Genomic DNA, 18838 nt, shown 5'->3' with positions numbered 1-18838 from the left:
ATCAGATATTTGTTCTAAGATGTTTAGTGGAGAAGTATCTAGTGAAGAGAAAGAAAGTGTATGCTGCCTTCATGGACTTGGAGAAAGCTTATGACAGAATAGATAGGCAAGGTATGTGGAAGGTATTAAGAATATATGGAGTGGAGGGGAAATTGTTGAGTGCTGTGAAGAGTATGTACGAAGGAGCTAGGGCTACGGTGCGAGTGGATGGTGAGCTGGGTGAGTTCTTTGATCTCAATGTAGGACTGAAACAGGGTTGTGTGATGTCTCCATGGCTGTTTAATATATACATGGATGGGGTTGTAAAGGAGGTGCAAGGTAGGGCAGTGGATGTGGGGGTGGCTCTAATGAATGAGGGTGAGATTTGGAAGATTCCGGTGTTGCTGTTTGCTGATGACACAGTATTGTTGAGTGAAGATGACTGGGAGTTGCAAGGTTTGGTGAATGAATTTGGGACAGTGTGTAGAAGGAGGAAGCTGAAAGTTAATGTAAACAAAAGTAAAGTTATGATGTTTGAGAGGAATGAAGTCACAGAATGTACAGTGAGGTTGGATGGTGAGGATATGGAGAGTGTGAGTGCATTCAAGTACTTGGGTAGTGTGGTGAGTAAGGATGGAACTTTGGGGGATGAAGTGCATGAAAGGGTACAGCAGGGAAGGAAGGTTGTTGGTTCACTGAAAGCAGTGATGAGAAGTAGGGAGGTGAATATGGAAGTTAAGAAGTCACTGCATGATAGTATTGTGATCCCTACCCTAACGTATGGAAGCGAGGCGTGGACCTTGCAAGAGGGGAACAAGTCAAGAGTGAGAGCAGTGGAAATGAGTTACTTGAGAGGAGCATGTGGAATGACATGGAGGGACAGGTTGACGAATGAAGAAGTGAAGGAACGTTGTGTGGTGGATGTGGATGTGGTTGAGAAGATTAGGAGAAATACACTGAGGTGGTTTGGGCATGTGGAGAGAATGGAGAATGAACGACTGACTAAGAGGGTGTATGTAGGTGAGGTGGAGGGAGGGAGAGGGAGGGGTAGACCGAGGATGAGGTGAAGGGATGGAGTTGAGAGGTATATGAGGGAGGGGGGAGTAAGTTGGGGGGAGGGTAGTCAAATGGTGGGTGACAGAGTAACTTGGAGGCGTTTTGTCTGCGGCCACCTTTTGCGGGATTAGGGCTTCGGGCTATAGACAGATTGATAGATAGCATATAGCAGCCTAGTAATGTAACTGTTCCCATTTAGTCTGTACTCTGTTAGCAGAAATGTCTGATTGATCTTGTTTGAGCAAGTTTGTAAGTGATTCTAGTAAGGTCTCACAGTGCACCTGTTTAATATGTGATGTGCTGTGCAAAGATCTTTTAAGAAAAGTGAGGTTGTTTAAGTTTCCATTCACCTTTTTGAGAGTCATCAGTGACTTTGATTTGGACCCACAGTGACAGAAATTTCCCTATACAGTCTGTAACATTATGAAATGATATTTTTATTTTCTGTTCAGGAGTGAAAATGATTTTAGGTATTGATGTCTTGATTGAGGCATCTAGCAATTGATAGATAGATGTTTTGATATCTGATTTATACCACAAATGGGATCAGTTCTGTCACTGACGTTCTTCATCATCATCCTGACCTCCTTTCCCACCCTAGGACAGGGTGAGGAGTAGCACTGTCCAGACAGCCCAAGTTTGCCCAATCCAATGGGCCACGCTTCCATTCACTCATCGTTCAAGCCCCCGAAATCCTGGTTCTGTCTGATACACCAAACACTTGCATCACATTCTGTAGCTTCACATAAATGTATCCATGTGAATTAGTTAGGGGTGGCTTTTTTAAAGTACAGTACACAGTAGGTTACATCTTAATAATAAGTGAACACAGCAGTAATCATACATGTAGTTTTACAACTGTTTCCATAACTGAAATACTATACCTAATTTGACAAAGTGTCTTCACAGCAGATACAACAATCTCTTACTCAGACAGTTAATGAGTTACTGTTTGCAGGTGGAGGTGGTGGCATTGGACGAGCAGTCTGCCGAATTCTTGCTAGGGATGGAGCCCAAGTTATTGCAGCTGACTTGGACTCTAGGGCAGCAGAGGACACAGTCAATTCTATGATCAGTGAGTGATTCAGTGATATTTTAAGAAAGGATACTTTGAGGGAGGTGCTCAACACAGTAATACCTGAAGCCATATGGTACAGTACTTTTCAGTCACAGATGTCATTACAGCAAGTATATGAATAGTGAGTCATCTGCAAGCTGTCGTGCCTCATGTGACCAGAGGTGAATTGAAACCATTTCTTTTGCTGACAAGTTAAAGAGATGATAACTGACTTTGCTTGACTCCTTCAGTGAAAATACTCTGCCTGGTACAGGCAACCCCCAGTATCTGAAGAGGTTATGTGAAGTGAATTTGGTTCAGACAGTGATTTTATGGATAATGAGGTGGTTATAAGATGGATTATATAGGGTGATGTCAAGTAGCCAAAGAGTTTAGTGTGGCTTTAGCCACCCTCCCCTAAGCATAGTTGGCCCTGAACATTCACGAGGAATACTTTGTATAACTCCTCATAACTGGCTAATGTTTACAAATGTGTGATGCTTGAAAAAACAGATGAAGAGTTTGGGAGGAATCTGAGTGTGAAATGGAGGGAGAGTAAGAAATTGTTTTGGAAGGAGGTAAAGAAAGTAAAGCAGGGTGAAAGGGGAAATAGTAGAGGAGTGAAAGATAGGAATAATAGATTGTTGGTGGAGAAGAGAGAGAAATTGAGGAGATCGAAGGAGCACTTTGGGGATTTGTTGAATATAGAGAGTGACAGCAGTGCGAGTATAAGTGATTGGGGAATGGCTGGGAGAAGAAGAGATGAGAGGAGGGAGGAAGAGATCAGTAGGATGGAAGTAGTGGAAGCAATGAAGAAGATCAAGTTGGGGAAGGCCCCAGGAATGGGGTGCTTTCAAAGCTAGTATTCCGCTAGATGGCTCCACTGTTGCAGTAAACACCTTCCCCGCGCTGTTTAAAAAGGATATTTTTCTTTGTTAAATATCTATACTGTTGTGTGAAAATGTGAATCATGGTAATGTCATATGCCGAAATATAAATAATACAAATAGAACACCCATATATAACGTATCGTGAAGTGTTTATATTTATCATAAACGGAAATTAAAATATCACTGATGGCATGTGATGGCAACCCGTCCTTCCAGTGACCCTATATTATTTAATTTCTGCTACATTTAGTGCAAATTTGGTTATTAATACATTGTCTGTTCAGACTGTAAAGTACGTCTAGTGGGTATCTAGACTCATTCAGTTTCTATGTGGGCAGAAATTTAATGTTGAGTAAATACTGGCATTCAACATTTTGCTCGCTTCCTTCACGCATGCGCACCACAAGACAGTCCCGTGTTTAAGTTTTTTCACGAGGGATTTCAAGTTTCCATGAAAAATTTTATTTTGATGGCGTGTAATGTCACGGATTCACTCAGAGTAGAAACGAGCTATATTCATAACATTCGTCATTGGTTCATAAGTGACTATGTATAGGCAGTGTGTTTCACTGAGCGATATCCTTGTGTAATTGTCATTCCCACATCTTGCCTGTCTAGCTGTTAACTAAGCTACGCCCATTTCTCATGTCCCTGTTCCCGACGTTGGTTACATTACTGTCGTAAATGGACACACCCACAAAGACACATAGTTCAGTAATGTGAGTTCCTGACTGTTAAACTGAGAGAGAGAGAGAGTGAGAGAGAGAGAGAGAGAGACCTTCCCCTGCAGCTTCCTTGCACCATGAATGAGTCATATTCATATGTATCATTGTAGCTTTTTGTAAATAAAGTGTTACAGTGAAGTTTTATCTTTTTCTGTTGAGAACTAGTGGTTATTTTAATTTTTACATTTCACCAAGTGCCTACCAAATAAATACCTTAAGGTCATCTTATCATCAATATCTCACACACATTGCCCCCTCTTAGCAAGTCCCTAATGGTATGGTCATGTGAGAACTGTCTCCAGGCCACCTGTCCACACACATATGTTTGTAAGATCTTCCACTGACTGAGTCAGTAGCTTGTGCACATACCAGTCCTCTTGACCTGGATGCAATCTCACTGGGGGTAGACATTTAAGAGGATTCAGTAGTATTTACTCGTCATGTGTTCTCACGTTTGCATATATATATATATATATATATATATATATATATATATATAATCGTGAATACTGAACTTGACTCCGTGTGAATCTTGTGGATCACTTGGAGGCAGTGTCTTGGCTTGTTTACCATTCACGGTCGTCTGTCCTTGGTGAGACCGAGCAAAAAATGACGCGTAAATGATCTTGGTTTTGGAACGGTTCCTCCGACCGGATGATTTATGATGGTGAATGCCAGTATTTACTCAATATTAAATTTCTGCCCACATAGAGACTGGATGAGTCAAGATACCCACTAGGCGTACTTTACACTCTGAACAAACTATGTATTAAGAATCTAACTTGCACTAAATGTAGCAGAAATGAAATAATATAGGACCACTGAAATGGCGGATTGCCGTCACATGCCATCAGTGATATTTTAATTTCAGTTTATGATAAATATAAACAATTCATGATACGTTATATATACGTGTTCTATTTGTATTATTTATATTACGGCATATGACTTTACCATGATTCACAAATTCACACAACAGTGTAAATATTTAACAAATAAAAGTATGCTTTTTAAACAGCGCGGGAATGTGTTTACTGCTACAGTGGAGCCATCTGACGGAATACTAGGCTTTTCAGAAGCACCCCATTGATGGAGTGTGTGGTGAAATGCTGAGGTATGGAGGTGAGATGGTTGTGGAGTGGATATGGAAGTTGTGTAGATTGGCTTGGGAAGAGGGAAGGGTTCCAGAGGACTGGAAATCAAGTATAATTGTTCCTTTATATAAAGGAAAAGGGGAGAGAGAAGTATGTGGTAACCATAGGGGTATTTGCCTTCTTAGTGTGACTGGTAAAATATATGGTAGAATACTCATTGATAGGGTTAGGCATATGACAGAGGAGCTAGTTGGAGAAGAACAAGGGGGATTTAGGAAGGGAAAAGGGTGTGTAGATCAGATATTTGTTCTAAGATGTGTAGTGGAGAGGTATCTAGAGAAGGGAAAGAAAGTGTATGCCGCCTTCATGGACTTGGAGAAAGTTTATGACAGAATAGATAGGCAAGGTATGTGGAAGGTATTAAGAATATATGGAGTGGAGGGGAAATTGTTGAATGATGTGAAGAGTAAGTACGAAGAAGCTAGGGCTACGGTGCGAGTGGATGGTGAGCTGAGTGAGTTTTTTTATCTCAATGTGGGACTGAAACAGGGTTGTGTGATGTCTCCATGGCTGTTTAATATATACATGGATGGGGTTGTAAAGGAGGTGCAGGGTAGGGCAGTGGATGTGGGGGTGGCTCTAATGAATGAGGGTGAGATTTGGAAGATTCCGGTGTTGCTGTTTGCTGATGATACAGTATTGTTGAGAGAAGATGAATGGGAGTTGCAAGGTTTGGTGAATGAATTTGGGACAGTGTGTAGGAGGAGGAAGCTGAAAGTTAATGTAAACAAAAGTAAAGTTATGGTGTTTGAGAGGAATGAGGTCACAGAGTGTACAGTGAGGTTGGATGGTGAGGATATGGAGAGTGTGAGTGCATTCAAGTACAGTACTTGGGTAGTGTGATGAGTAAGAAGGGAACTTTGGGGGATGAAGTGCGTGAAAGGGTACAGCAGGGAAGGAAGGTTTTTGGTTCGCTGAAAGCAGTGATGAGAAATAGGGAGGTGAGTATGGAAGTTAAGAAGTCACTGCATGACAGTATTGTGATCCCTACCCTGACGTATGGAAGCGAGGCGTGGTCCTTGCAAGAGGGGAACAAGTCAAGAGTGAGAGCAGAGGAAATGAGTTACTTGAGAGGAGCATGTGGAGTGACACGGAGGGACAGGTTGATGAATGTAGAAGTGAAGGAACGTTGTGTGGTGGATGTGGATGTGGTTGAGAAGATTAGGAGAAATACACTGAGGTGGTTTGGACATGTGGAGAGAATGGAGAATGAAAGACTGACTAAGAGGGTGTATGTAGGTGAGATGGAGGGAGGGAGAGGGAGGGATAGACCGAGAATGAGGTGGAGGGATGGAGTTGAGAGGTATATGAGGGAGGAGGGGGGTGAATTGGGGGGATGGTAGTCAAATGGTGGGTGACAGAGCGACTTGGAGGCATTTTGTCTGCGGCCACCCTTTGCGGGATTAGGGCGTCGGGCTATAGATAGATAGATAGATAGAGTATTATTTCCAAGGGTGTGTCCGACAGTCCTACTTAGGTGTCCGTTAGTGGCGACTCATCAGTCATTTCCTCATTTCAACATTCATATTAACCTAATCATTCCATAACTAATTAACAAGAAACCAACCACCTAAGACTTGTTTAGTAAACTCTTTTTTCCTTTGTCACAATACCTGGCCCACCACAGTGTCTGGTACTGCAGGCTCAGCATTATTGAAGCAATATCTGGCATAATTATGCACCATCTGGCACCAAAACAGGACGTAACTGACAGTTCTATGCAATATTCGGCATTGAGATATATCAACCGGCTCGTAAGTGGTAGCCAAGAGGCTCTGTATTACTGTACAGTACTGTATAATTTTTTTTATTTTATTTTATGCCTAGTTTTCATCTTTTACTCATGGGATATTTTAGGATAGAGAGATAAGATGGACAGTAACACATTATCTGTCTCTACGCTGACCGTTGAGCCGATGGGGAGTACTATGTAATATCCAGCTTTTCACGTTATTTGGCTTAGGGCGTGTCTGAATTACAATGGATAATTGTGAGTTTACTGTATTGATATTAATTAAAAGCGACAGTGAGACGTGTAGATGGAAATGTGTTGCCACAGAGGTATACCTGTACAGCAAAACCTCACTAGTATGGACTAATTGGGGCCCAAGCGATTCCGAAAAAAGCGAGAGTCTGATAAAAGCGACATCTAGACTTACCTCTGCCAACCCAGACTTTTTCCAACATATCAGACATTAGTCTGGATTGCACCAACGAGTTTCACTACCATTGCAGTACTGTATTGTATTATATAGTCACTACAGTAAGTGGTTGGTGGTGGCAACCATTATCCACTCACTTGACGTAGTGCTGCCTATTTCCTCCCTAGCCTTTATCATTCTTTTTCTGTGCCTGCCTTCCTCTCTTCCTATTTCTCCCATCTTTCCTGTCACTTCTTATTGCTTTTCTTTCCTTTACAGGTGGCTTTACATTGAGTGACAAGCCAGCTGGTTTCCTGTAAGCCAAGAAACCATTTACAACACTGGGTGGTAACCATATAACCAAACCATATGTGCTCCCTACGTGTCAACAAATGGGTTGGTGGAGGGTTAGTGCCCCTCCCCATAAAAGAAATAACTCAAAGTCAAATGGCCTCCCCTTACGGGATTATGGTGTCTGGCAATAGATAGATAGATAGTAAGCAAATGGTATAATATATTTAATAATACTGTACTGTACACTGATAAACATGTTTCTTTATTTACCTTATTGTGGTGAACATAGCTGAAGTGGTCAGGCAGTTCGGACTGCTTCTGGCTTTATCGGACTTTTTCCATTTCATAAGAATTTAGTCCAGTCAGCGCCTTGATTCTGATAAAAGTGAATTTCTGTATATTGCAGTCTGTTATATCGAGGTTTTACTGTATGAGTTATTGCTGAGCCCTGACCATTTTGGAATTGCCTGCTAGTGCACGCAAGGTATGTAATGCAAAGAAGACAGTCTGTTAAAAGAAAAAAAAACTATGTTTACTAATTTTTCCTATTTAACATCCACCAATATGTTTTGAAGGAAAATAATTTTGTGTTAAATCATTTATTTAATATGGAAGTACATGAAAATACTATGTAGAGGTACCTTAAATCTTTCACTGCCTCTTTGCATTTACTAGCAGGCAGTCAGTTAACTTTGTTTACAAACTACTGATCTGCTTGGTGTGATGCAGTCTGTCCATGCTCTGTAAGTGTTCATATCTAACCCACAGACTGCATAGTTTACTGTTTATTTATGATATATTTATGATTATGCCAAAAAGGTCAGGACTCAGTGACAGCATGTATACTTCCACAGCAACATTCTACAGCCATTTTTTTTTCCTTGCTTTCTGTATGTGCACTTTTTTTCCTTTTTTTCTTCATTTTTATTTTTATGTTTTTTTTATGTATTTATTTATTTTTTTGTTCCAGGACCAATTTGTGAATAAGTCAGGTATGCAAGTGTTTGTTCTGCAGAAGTTTGGGGCAGACTGTACAGCCACTGTCATAAGTAGAGTGCTTCTTGTGAACCTAAGGAAATCTGAACCAGTTAATACAGTCATGATCTTGTTTGTGATGAGGTTACTTCAAGTGAAACCTTATCGTATATCAATTTATCGTAAATCAGTGTTGATTTAACAAGTGTTCAGTGGGGTATGTTGGGGATTAAGGGCCATGTAACCTAAAATCTCGATAAGCATTTCTGCCATCCACCTGAAGTATGTCTTAGAACAATCTGAGTCATCACCAAGGGTACCCCTCTTTACTTGGGGACAGCTGGAGGGCCTGAATGATTACTCCATATCCTCAGGAGGAGGTGAGGAGTGAAACTGAAGTAGAGCTAGGTGGTGAGGCTGAGGAGGAGCAAAACAGTAAGGCTGAGGGAGAAGTAGTGGTGTGCCGTGGCGTGGAGCATAGGAGTGAGCCAGGCAGCGATGAAGATTGTACACTGCATTATTTGTTGCACACTTGCATTTTTATTTGGCGATAGTGATGGTGTTTCAGTGACCCCGCACACACAAGATGGTTATGTAACACAGGGAACACAATGGAGACAGTCACAGCTGCGGGACATTTGAGCAAGTGGACGAGTGATACGAGGTCTTCAAAGGGGTGACACAAATGAGACTGTGTGGAGAGGCCTCAGATGGGGGTTCTGTGCATGTAAACACAAGGTAGTCATCCTGGGTTAAACATCTGAATTTTGGCTTGTGGGATTGTCGTACATGGCCATCACTTTCATCATATAAAGCTGAAACTGGGTATAGCTTTTTTTTATCGTTCTAATGATTTGTTGCATTTCAAATCATCATATACCTGGTCATGATTGTATGAAGCACCACACTCGTTTGTCCAACAGATGGTGCTCAGTCATGAGTTGCAGGTGGAGGGGAAGGGGAGTCGCCTAGGTGAAGGGGGATGGGGATACCATGGCTGCTGACATTGAATGAAGCCCTTCAGTCTGAGTACCAAGGGCGTTGAAATAACACAGTCTATGGAAAATTGCAAACAATTATGGGAGGCGCTGAGTTCATTACCGGGCTAAGTGCCAAAACTACAAAACGCCAGAAAATGTGTTTAAAGTCTGGCAACTTTAAAACTTTGATATCTCAGTAACTGCTTGTGTTATTTTGATGTGTATGTTTTTAAAATGTAGCTTATGGTATTTCCTTTATTGCAATAACCTCTATTTTGCACTATCTGTCATTAATCATGATGATATCGTGTGAAGAAGGATAATTTTGCCCCCCACTGCCTGACCGATCAGCTAAGAAAATATTTTGATCCTACTAATAACTACAGAAATACTGTACATCATAAGAGGCCAATAATATATTAGCATAATGTCCCAGGAGTGTCATACTGTGGAATAAAATCAAAGTTGTATGACATAAGTATTATTATTTTCACAATAATAGCAGTTTAAAGGCCAGAAACTTTGTGTGTGTTTTTCTTGGAGTTTTTAACCACCAATAAACACGAGCCATATCACAAACATCAAGAAAAACACAATAAAGTATTATATTGCTGATAATAATAAAAAAGTAGGACAGCATTCAATGTATGAGGACATTATTAGAAAATCCCTGTAACCTGGATGATAAAAAAAAAAAGAACCCATAACCTGAATTAAAAACACACACACACACACACACACACACACACACACACACACACACACACACACACACACACACACACAAACACAAACAGTTACGAGTACCAGTAACTTCAAAACGCAATGGCAATAATAATGATGGTAATAATGGTTACAAAATCTTATAATAGTAATGAGAAAGCACACACAAGGCAGGTGAGAGAACAACACTGTCCCTTCTCTCCCCTCCGCGGCTGCTGGTAGGAGTAGCGTCAGGCATCAGCTTATTGGCTAGCTGCAGTTCTACCCGACTATCTGATTGGCCAGCTTCAACGGGGGTAAGGAAAGGGGCTGGGAGACAGCCTGGGAGACAGCCTCTCACATTCACTTCAACACCACGGGGAGTCAACATAAGGAACATAGGACAGGCTGAACTCATAGGAAAAGCGGCCATACAGCTGGCGGAATTCTGGACCCAGTCGCCTGCCCTGAGCACTAGTGTGGAACCGGATTTTTTTTTTTTTTTGCTGTGTGGTATGACAGCGCAACACACATGTCTACTTAACCAGGATTTTGACCCCTTTGTAGGTTGTTTCTTAGCACTTTTTTACTTCTAGCGGATAATTGGATGGTTTAGCTACTTGTTGGTGCATGTAGGTGCTTGGCGGCCATTTTGGTGCTTAGCCTGGTATTGAACTCAGTGCCTCATGGGAAGGGAATGAAAGTCAGTGGTATGTTTACATGACCCTTCTGCCCTAGCATCCCAAGCACTTAGGCAGTCAGTTCATCTTGCATGTTATTGCCCATTTGTTTACATGTTATTGGTGGGTGCTTAGTGATTTTATGAATTTTTCTGCGAATCATAGCAAATCATAGGATGGGTTTAGGAAGCTAAAAAAAAAAACACAGTGCCAGGTGCACCAGATGATTTTCTTCACATCTGAAGAGGGAGGGGAAGGTTTTTGAAATTAAAAAAAGTGGCCTTGGGGCTGGCCTGTGATGCACACAAATGTATTACAGTACCTCGTGACCATTGAGAGGTTAACAAGCAAGAAAGCAAAACAGGATACAGGTCTCCCTCGTTTTACGATTGGTATGCGTTCCTAGAAAGGCAATCGTAAAGTGAAATTAAGGTTTAATGGGATAAATAGGGATGCGTTCCTGGACTCGTGTATAAGGAACCCAAGACCCATACAAGTGATCTAATATGCAATAATAATGATGATGTTTTGTGTATTGTAGAGTCGTGCTTGTCTCCCCAGCTTTCTTAATATTGACAGCATGCTTTATAACAGTCGTTACAGTCGACTGTGCAAGACTCATGGAATGAGCGATGGAGTTTGCCCCCTCACCTGCTTCGTGCTGCTTCACAATATTAAGCTTAGACTCCAGAGTTAAAGATGTTCTTACTTTCTTTGGCTTCATATCACCAGCACCAGATGTTGCAGGGCGTTTCCAAGACATCACGGTGGTGGCACTAGGGGTGCAAAATATGAAGAACAGGAGAAATAGTATTATCATGGGCACTGATGCACACAGATGCACAGAGGTTGTATGCTGAACAAGCACGTGGGTGAGACTGGCAAAAGCACGGGAAACTGTGTGGGTGAGGCGGGTATGCCACGCATCTCTCAGCTGATCTGCCTGTGAATGTAGGATTTCCACATGCCCAATCATAAATGCGAGGGAGCTCAGTCGTAAAATGAACACTTGGTACTAAAGAAGAAGGATCGTAAATGCGAAATATCGTAAAACGATACAACGTAAAACGTAAAACCTGTACTGTCAACTACAGCTTTTTTTTACCATGATAACTGATGGTGCCAGTTTCATAATATACTCCAGAGGAAATGGTTGTTAAATACAGTAAAGAGATCCCTTGGTTATCGTGCAAAATATGTACCAAACATGGTTCATGATAATGGAATTAAGCAAGTTGGATACACAAAACCTAAGGGATTTACCTTGATTGGTCCTGGACACTCCAAGCTCAAACCCTTTCCCTTTTACAGCGATATAGTTCCACTTGCATAATGTTTTGCTATGTACCAGAAACACACATGTGCATGGTTAGGTTAACAGAAAGTGATGACAAAGGCAAAGAAAGGGAGACTATTTAATTTACAACTGGGTACATGTACAGGCACAGACACTTGTATCTTCCCAAAGTTTGACAAATACATAACAGAAAAATCAGAGCATCTGAAACACGCATTGGTATAGATAAGGTTTTCAAAGTATTTGGCCAGTTGCAAATTTTCTTCAGATGGAGCTGGGAAGAAAATTGTTTCTGTGGCTGTTCCTTAATGAATCCTCAATCAACCACTTGCCTTGCCTGTAACTGTAGACTTGCTGAGGTAAGTGTATGGTTTAGTTTAAGCAGCAGTAGGACCTTAACTGTTCACTTCATATTCTTGAGGTTTGTTTTTTATATTTTCCTGATTGTGTATGTGGTGGTAAATGATTGCCACATAGTGCTGTAACCAGTGCGATTCGCCGAACCGATATATCGCCGATATTTGCAGTTTTTCTGATACCGAACTGATACCAATATTTACTGGTGATTCCAGCATAGTAGATATGGATGGCAAAAAAACAGTAAAATGGCTATTATTGAAGATTTCATTCACAGTTTATCCTGATTCTTTGTGAAAGATTGTTGTTACCTTGAAATTTTTTGCAGCTTAATAAAGTCTTATTTGTACTGAAAACCATTAAAGGTTCATAATAATAAGTGGGCGAGTAAGAAAGAAAGAAAGAAAAATAACAGAATTGGAAACCGAAAGCAGCGAGTTTAGAGTGAACTATACTGTGTACTGGTGGTGTGTGAGTGTGGAGGCCGTGTGGTTTATGTACATTAATAGTGCACACATGCTGCCGCTATAAACATGAACTGCCTGCACCCATTACCTCCTATATTCTCTATTTAGTTACAAGTAGTTGTAATATTTGCAGTGCATCTTCACTCTGTAGTTTAAATAAAGAAGTGATTTACTGCATACAGTAAGAAAGAAGGCAGTAGATGGGGGAAATCTATCTATCTATTGCCAGATGCCACAATCCCACAAAGGGTGGCCATTTGACTTTGAGTTATTTGTTTTACGGGGAGGGGCACTAACCCCCCACCAACCCACTTGTTGACAAGTAGGGAGCACATATGTTTTGGTTATATGGTTACCACCCAGCATTGTAAATGGTTTCTTGGCTTACAGGAAACCATTAGGCTTGTCACTCAATGTAAAGCCACCTGTAAAGGAAAGAAAAGCAATAAGAAGTGACAGGAAGGATGGGAGAAATAGGAAGAGAGGAGGGCAGGCACAGAAAAAGAATGATAAAGGCTTAGGAAGAAGTAGGCAGCATTATATCAAGTGAGTGGATGATGGTCGCCACCACCTACCACTAATGGGGGAAATAAGGGCAAAATAACTTGAGATGAGGAGATGAATGACATTTCGCAACTTCACTCAAGCTCAACTTCTACAGCAAAACAGTCCATTAGATAATACAGAACATTATATATAAATCATGCCTGTGCTTCCTCATTACTATGCAATACACACAAGGTTTGCAGTTTGGTATTCTTGTGAATGGTATATCAGTATCTATCTACCTACAGTATCTATCTGTCTGTACCTATATTTGTTTACTTATCTAGTTATCTATCTGGCTATAAATATATAATCATAATACATATAATTACATATATATGCAAAGTTTACACAGTATACATTTACAACAATAAATATTCAATCAGTTAATCAATCAGTCAGTAAACATTAAGCCTAAGTTATGCCATTGATGAAACACTGCCAGTGTGTACAGCTTGACTTGCAAATTCCTACCAGTCTGCCACAGCTCCTTGACAGTAGATTGCTATTTGTGTAATTGTGTCTGTAATGCTAGGAGTTTTAGGGTCGGCTTCCTGTCTCTGTAACACCTAGTGTGTAGCTGGGCTTTCTTTCTAGATCAGAGCTTAGACAAATAGGAGAGAGGCAGGACACAAAAACTCAAGGTAACAACTTTACACGTGTATTACTAAATTCTAAATGGAACAGGTAGATGTCATGAATACAGATACACTGGACAATTATAATTCTTAGGCCTTGATATGGGTTATTGGGATCGCACAGGATACTACTCAGGTCAAGGTCGGGCAAGGTGAACAGCACTTAGGGCAGAGGTTTATATACTATTATTGCAGGAAGTCCAAGTTTTATATATTTGTGGAGTGGGTGGTACTATTTCACTGTTGGCAATTATTACTTTAACACTGGGGTCTGTGTATGATTTTAGTATGATGCGGCGTTATCAGATGTAGCGTATTCACCATAATAGACCCGTATTTCACTGCTTGGCCGTGTTCTCGGTTTCATTGTTACTTTTATTCACTCCACCACTTTTATATTGCCACTGGTGCTTCTCTCACTGACTTCCTTTATATGGTTAATTCACTGCTCTGCCTTCACATCACTAAGTCACGGACACTGTGCTTTCACTGTCACTCCTTTCGGGTCTGGGCATTGTGGTGGTCAGGTACAAGGGCGGCGGAGGTGACCCAGCCTCACTACCGTTGGGGGTGGGTTCTGCTGCCGGGGGCCTCTGTGTCCAGGGGCCACGGGATCACGCGTAGGGGCATCCTTTCTCATCAGGGGCTGCGGGCGGTGAAGGGCCCCACGGTTTCGGGGCTTGAAGCGGCAGTACGGCCCTCAGGGCTGGGGTCGAATAACTGCCTAAACTTCTCGCTCAGGCGCCTGATGGAGGGCGAAGATCTCCGGCGTCTGAGTGTAGGGAGGTCCCGCCTGGGGGTCCTGGGGGCGGTCTGGGGGTTCTGAGGGTTACGGTCCCTGGTGCTCGGTGGCGCCGTCAGGAAGGGGCTGCGGCGCCGGCCTACGTCGGGGTGCGTCAGGTGAGCCCTCTCCAGATCCAGCTGCAGGGAGAAGAGTCCAGGGAAAGTCACGGTGCCTCTCCAGTACTCCTCCAGGCTGTGGACTCCCTCTGAGTCGTAGGTTGGTGAACCGGAGTCAGCACCCAACGGAGGGGCGGCTACAGGCCGTCTCCTGCTGTAGGGTCCGGCTATTGGCCGTGGCGTTCTAGGGGCGCGGCTACAGGCTGTTGCTAAGGCCCAACTACTGGCCGTGGCCTGGGGAAGGGAGCAGCTACAAGCGGACTCAGGGGCACCTTCAGAGCAGCAACAGGCCGTCTCCTGATGAAGGCGGGAGTGGCTACGGGCCGTCTCCTGATTTCCCTCAGAGCGGCTACAGGCCGTCTCCTTCAGGAGGGTTGAGCGGCTGCAGGCCATCTCGGGAAGGGCACCTTCAGAACGGCTACAGGCCGTCTCCTGTTTTCCCTCAGAGCGGCTACAGGCCGTCTCCTTCAGGAGGGTTGAGAGGCTACAGGCCGTCTCGGAAAGGACACCTTCAGAGCAGCTATAGGCCGTCTCCTGATGAAGGCGGGAGCGGCTGCAGGTCATCTCCTGTTTTCCCTCAGAGCGGCTACAGACCATCTCCTTCAGGAGGGTTGAGCGGCTACCGGCCGTCTCAGGGGTGCTGACTGGACCTGGAGTAACAGCTCCACCTCGATGTTGGCTGGGGAAGGATTGCCTGGAAGGTAGTCTTGTATTCCTGCTGTGGTGGCGATGGGTGAGCTCCGGGTCATAGGGGCGCACGGCCTGGGCGGACTTATGTCGTCGTCCTGAGTCCCGGCACGCTGTCATTGCTCCTCTGTGGGCTCCTTCTGGGGGTGTTAGGTTGCCCCCTGTGGCACTATACTGCATTTTTAGCTTTAAAATGTCAAAATTCATCTAATAGACATTCCTGAAAATAAAATGCTCTAAGATACTGTTAAGTGCACTGTAATTTTATGTACAGAAGCAATTTCATGTTGATGATGGGGATAATATCAAAGTCCCCCCAGCCAAGAGACCTGTTGCCTTTCATCCGGCAGTACATGTTTCGTACAACGCATATATTGTAAACACTATAAATCGCCAAAAATCAACTAAAGGACGTTCCTAATATTGAAATACTGTGTGTAGTGTGAGATACACTCACAATTATTAATCTCTGACCAGAGACGAGTGGCGGGCAGTGTTGTGACCACACACAAGCCACGCATTGGAACACAGCCTCTGCACTACTGGGCAGGGGAAAGAACTGTAACCAGGTGATTTGAAGCATTCTGCTCCTCATATCTCTAATATTACCATATTTTTATGGTTTCTCTTCCATAATACAGTAACCTGCGTTTATTGACAGGGGCCGACATTTCTTCAATCGATCTGCAGTTGGGCAATATCCATCAAGCAAATAGGCATGAGCCATTTTATGTGGGTATTGGCATCAGATATAATAATCATTTATGAATTAACACCATTAATTGGCACACATTTTGACCAGAGGGGACATGCAGCTAAGACTTCGCATAGGAATAGTGCAACCATTCCCACTGGATGGTAACGGGGCCTGTTATCACAAGAAGAAAAAAAAAAAACATTTTCTTCAAAGCAGCAAGTAATGGTACATTTTTGTCAATGATATAAGTATTATATAGCATACTTGGAATATGTCGTTTGGATGCCGGCTGCCATGGTTGTTGTGGATGTTTCTCCGCCATCACCTATCAGCAGCTCAGTTGAAGGCTTGCCTCAAGAAATGGGTCGGTGAAATAATAAAACAGACTTATTAAAAAACAGTATAAATGTCAAATAGCATCACGCACTCATCACTCTAAAAATAACAACTACGACCAACTTGCATGTCTATTACTTCAAATGCATACGTATTACTTGAAAAAGTATTATAATATGTGAAGCGAAAGTGTTTCAGTGATGCTTATAAAATTGTTAATTGAAGCACTAAACCTTTCTGGAACGATGGTTGAGCGTGTCCGATTGTGTAGCCTACGCCTAGCCACAACTTTGGCTTACTCTCTGGTCAGAGATTAGTAATCATGAATGTACACTGTAATCTGATGTACAGAAACATATTTCATGTTGATGGTGGTGATGATGATGATGGCGGTGGTCTGTCTATCTATCTATTGCCAGATGCCTTAATCCCTTATACGGGGTGGGCACAAACAAATCATCTCCACGTCACCCTGTCCCCTGCCATTTCACTGCCCAGCTCCCAATTCACCCCCCCCTCTCTCATATACCTCTCCACTCATCCCTCCATCTCATCCTTGGCCTTCCCCTCCCTCTCTCCCCCTCCAGCTCACTCACATACACTCTGCTCATCAGTCTCTCACTCTCCATCCTCTCTACATTGCCAAACCACCTCAGTGTGTTTCTCGTAACTCTTCCTATCACATCCACATCCACACCACAATGCTCCTTCACATCCTCATTTGTCAGTCTGTCTCTCTTTGTGACTCCACAGGCTCCTCTCAAATAACTCGATTCCACTGCTCTCACTCTTGACTTATGTCACTCTAACAACATCCAAGCTTCACTACCATACGTTAGAGTTGGTATCACAATACTGTCATGTAATAACTTTTTCACTTCCATGTTCACTTCCCTGTTTCTTATCATTGCCTTCAAGGAACCAGCAACCTTTCTTCCTTGCTGTACCCTTTCAAGCATTTCACCCTCCAAACTTCCATGTTTGGAGTCATTATTGAAGAATACTGTACAATAACACCCAAAATAAACAACTGACAGCAAACCCTTTTCTGCATCCTCCTACTTTCTCTATACTCATTTCAAAGCCAAAGGTGGCTGTTGTGTATATATATGTAACGACTTATCTTTCTCTTGTGTTCCTGAACTTGATTCTTCTGAATTCTCTACTCTCTGGCTTCGGCTCTCCTGTCATTCTCTGACTATATCTGCTCTGTTTACTTATCCCCTAATTCTACTAACTGCCAAAGATTCTTCGACTGTCTTACTTCTATGATGGAACACATTCTATTCATTTCGCCTTTCTCTGATATCTCCATTCTAGGAGATTTCAGTGCTCATCACCACCTTTGGCTCTCCTCTCCTTTCACTGATCCACCTGGTGAACAAGCCTACATCTTTTCTATCCTTAATGACCTAGAACAGCTTGTACAGCATCCTACCCGTATCTCTGACTGCTTTGGAGAAAGCTCCAGCATACTTGACCTCTTCCTTACAACTAATCCTACTGCTTACACTGTTAATCTTTCCTCTCCGTTGGGCTTCTCTGGTCACAACCTTATTACCTTAACCTGTCCTGTTGCTCCGGTATGGCCTGCAGACCCTCCAAACAAACGTTGACTGTGGCACTTTGGAGCTGTGGATTGAGAGGCCCTCAGGCAGTACTTCTTTGATTATCCCTGGAATGATTATTGTTTCCATGGCTGGGAGCCATCTGAGTGTGCCTTGTGCATTCCAGAGGTTATTCTCTCGGGCATGGAAGCATACATTCCTTTCTCATATCTTTTGACTAATGCAAGAAAGCCTTGGTTTAATCACATGTTCTAATGCTGTCCACAACAAGGAGAGGGCCTTTAAAAGGTACTAGAGCCAATCCACCCCTGAATCACATCTTTTATATGTTTCTGCCCGGAATCGTGCTAAGTCTGTTCTTTGCTTTGCTAAAAATAATTCCATCCATACTAAATGCTCTCAGCTCTCCAACTCGAATTCTTCCCGCTCCTTCTGGCACCTTGCCAAAAACCTTCCTAACAACTTTACCTCATCATCCTTCCCTCCTCTTTTCTGTTCTGATGGCTCTGTAGCTTTTTCTTCTATTGATGATGCAGATCTCTTCACTCAGACTTTCTCCTCCAATTCCATTTTAGATGATTCTGGTGCTGTTCCTCCATCCCTTCCTCCCTCAGACATCCTTATTGCTGACATTGAAATTGCTTAGCTGATGTATTTTCTGGTCACTGGCCTCAATATTAACAACGTATATAGGCCTGATGGGGTCCCTCCT

General features: G+C 42.6%; 1 protein-coding gene across 1 annotated transcript in view; it reads left to right on the top strand.

Moving 5' to 3' along the window:
- Window positions 1-18838, top strand: part of LOC145406316 ((3R)-3-hydroxyacyl-CoA dehydrogenase) — a 158100-nt gene that overhangs the window by 52229 nt on the left and 87033 nt on the right. Inside the window, exon 2 of the mRNA XM_080277479.1 lies at window positions 1994-2110. Within this exon, the coding sequence (XP_080133605.1) occupies window positions 1994-2110 (117 nt within the window). The remainder of the gene's footprint in view (window positions 1-1993; window positions 2111-18838) is intronic.

Source organism: Coenobita brevimanus, chromosome 70, assembly GCF_032717465.1.
Source record: "Coenobita brevimanus isolate Jiangsu-jjx chromosome 70, ASM3271746v2, whole genome shotgun sequence".
Lineage (NCBI taxonomy): Eukaryota > Metazoa > Arthropoda > Malacostraca > Decapoda > Coenobitidae > Coenobita > Coenobita brevimanus.
This window is presented reverse-complemented; position numbering and strand designations above follow the sequence as displayed.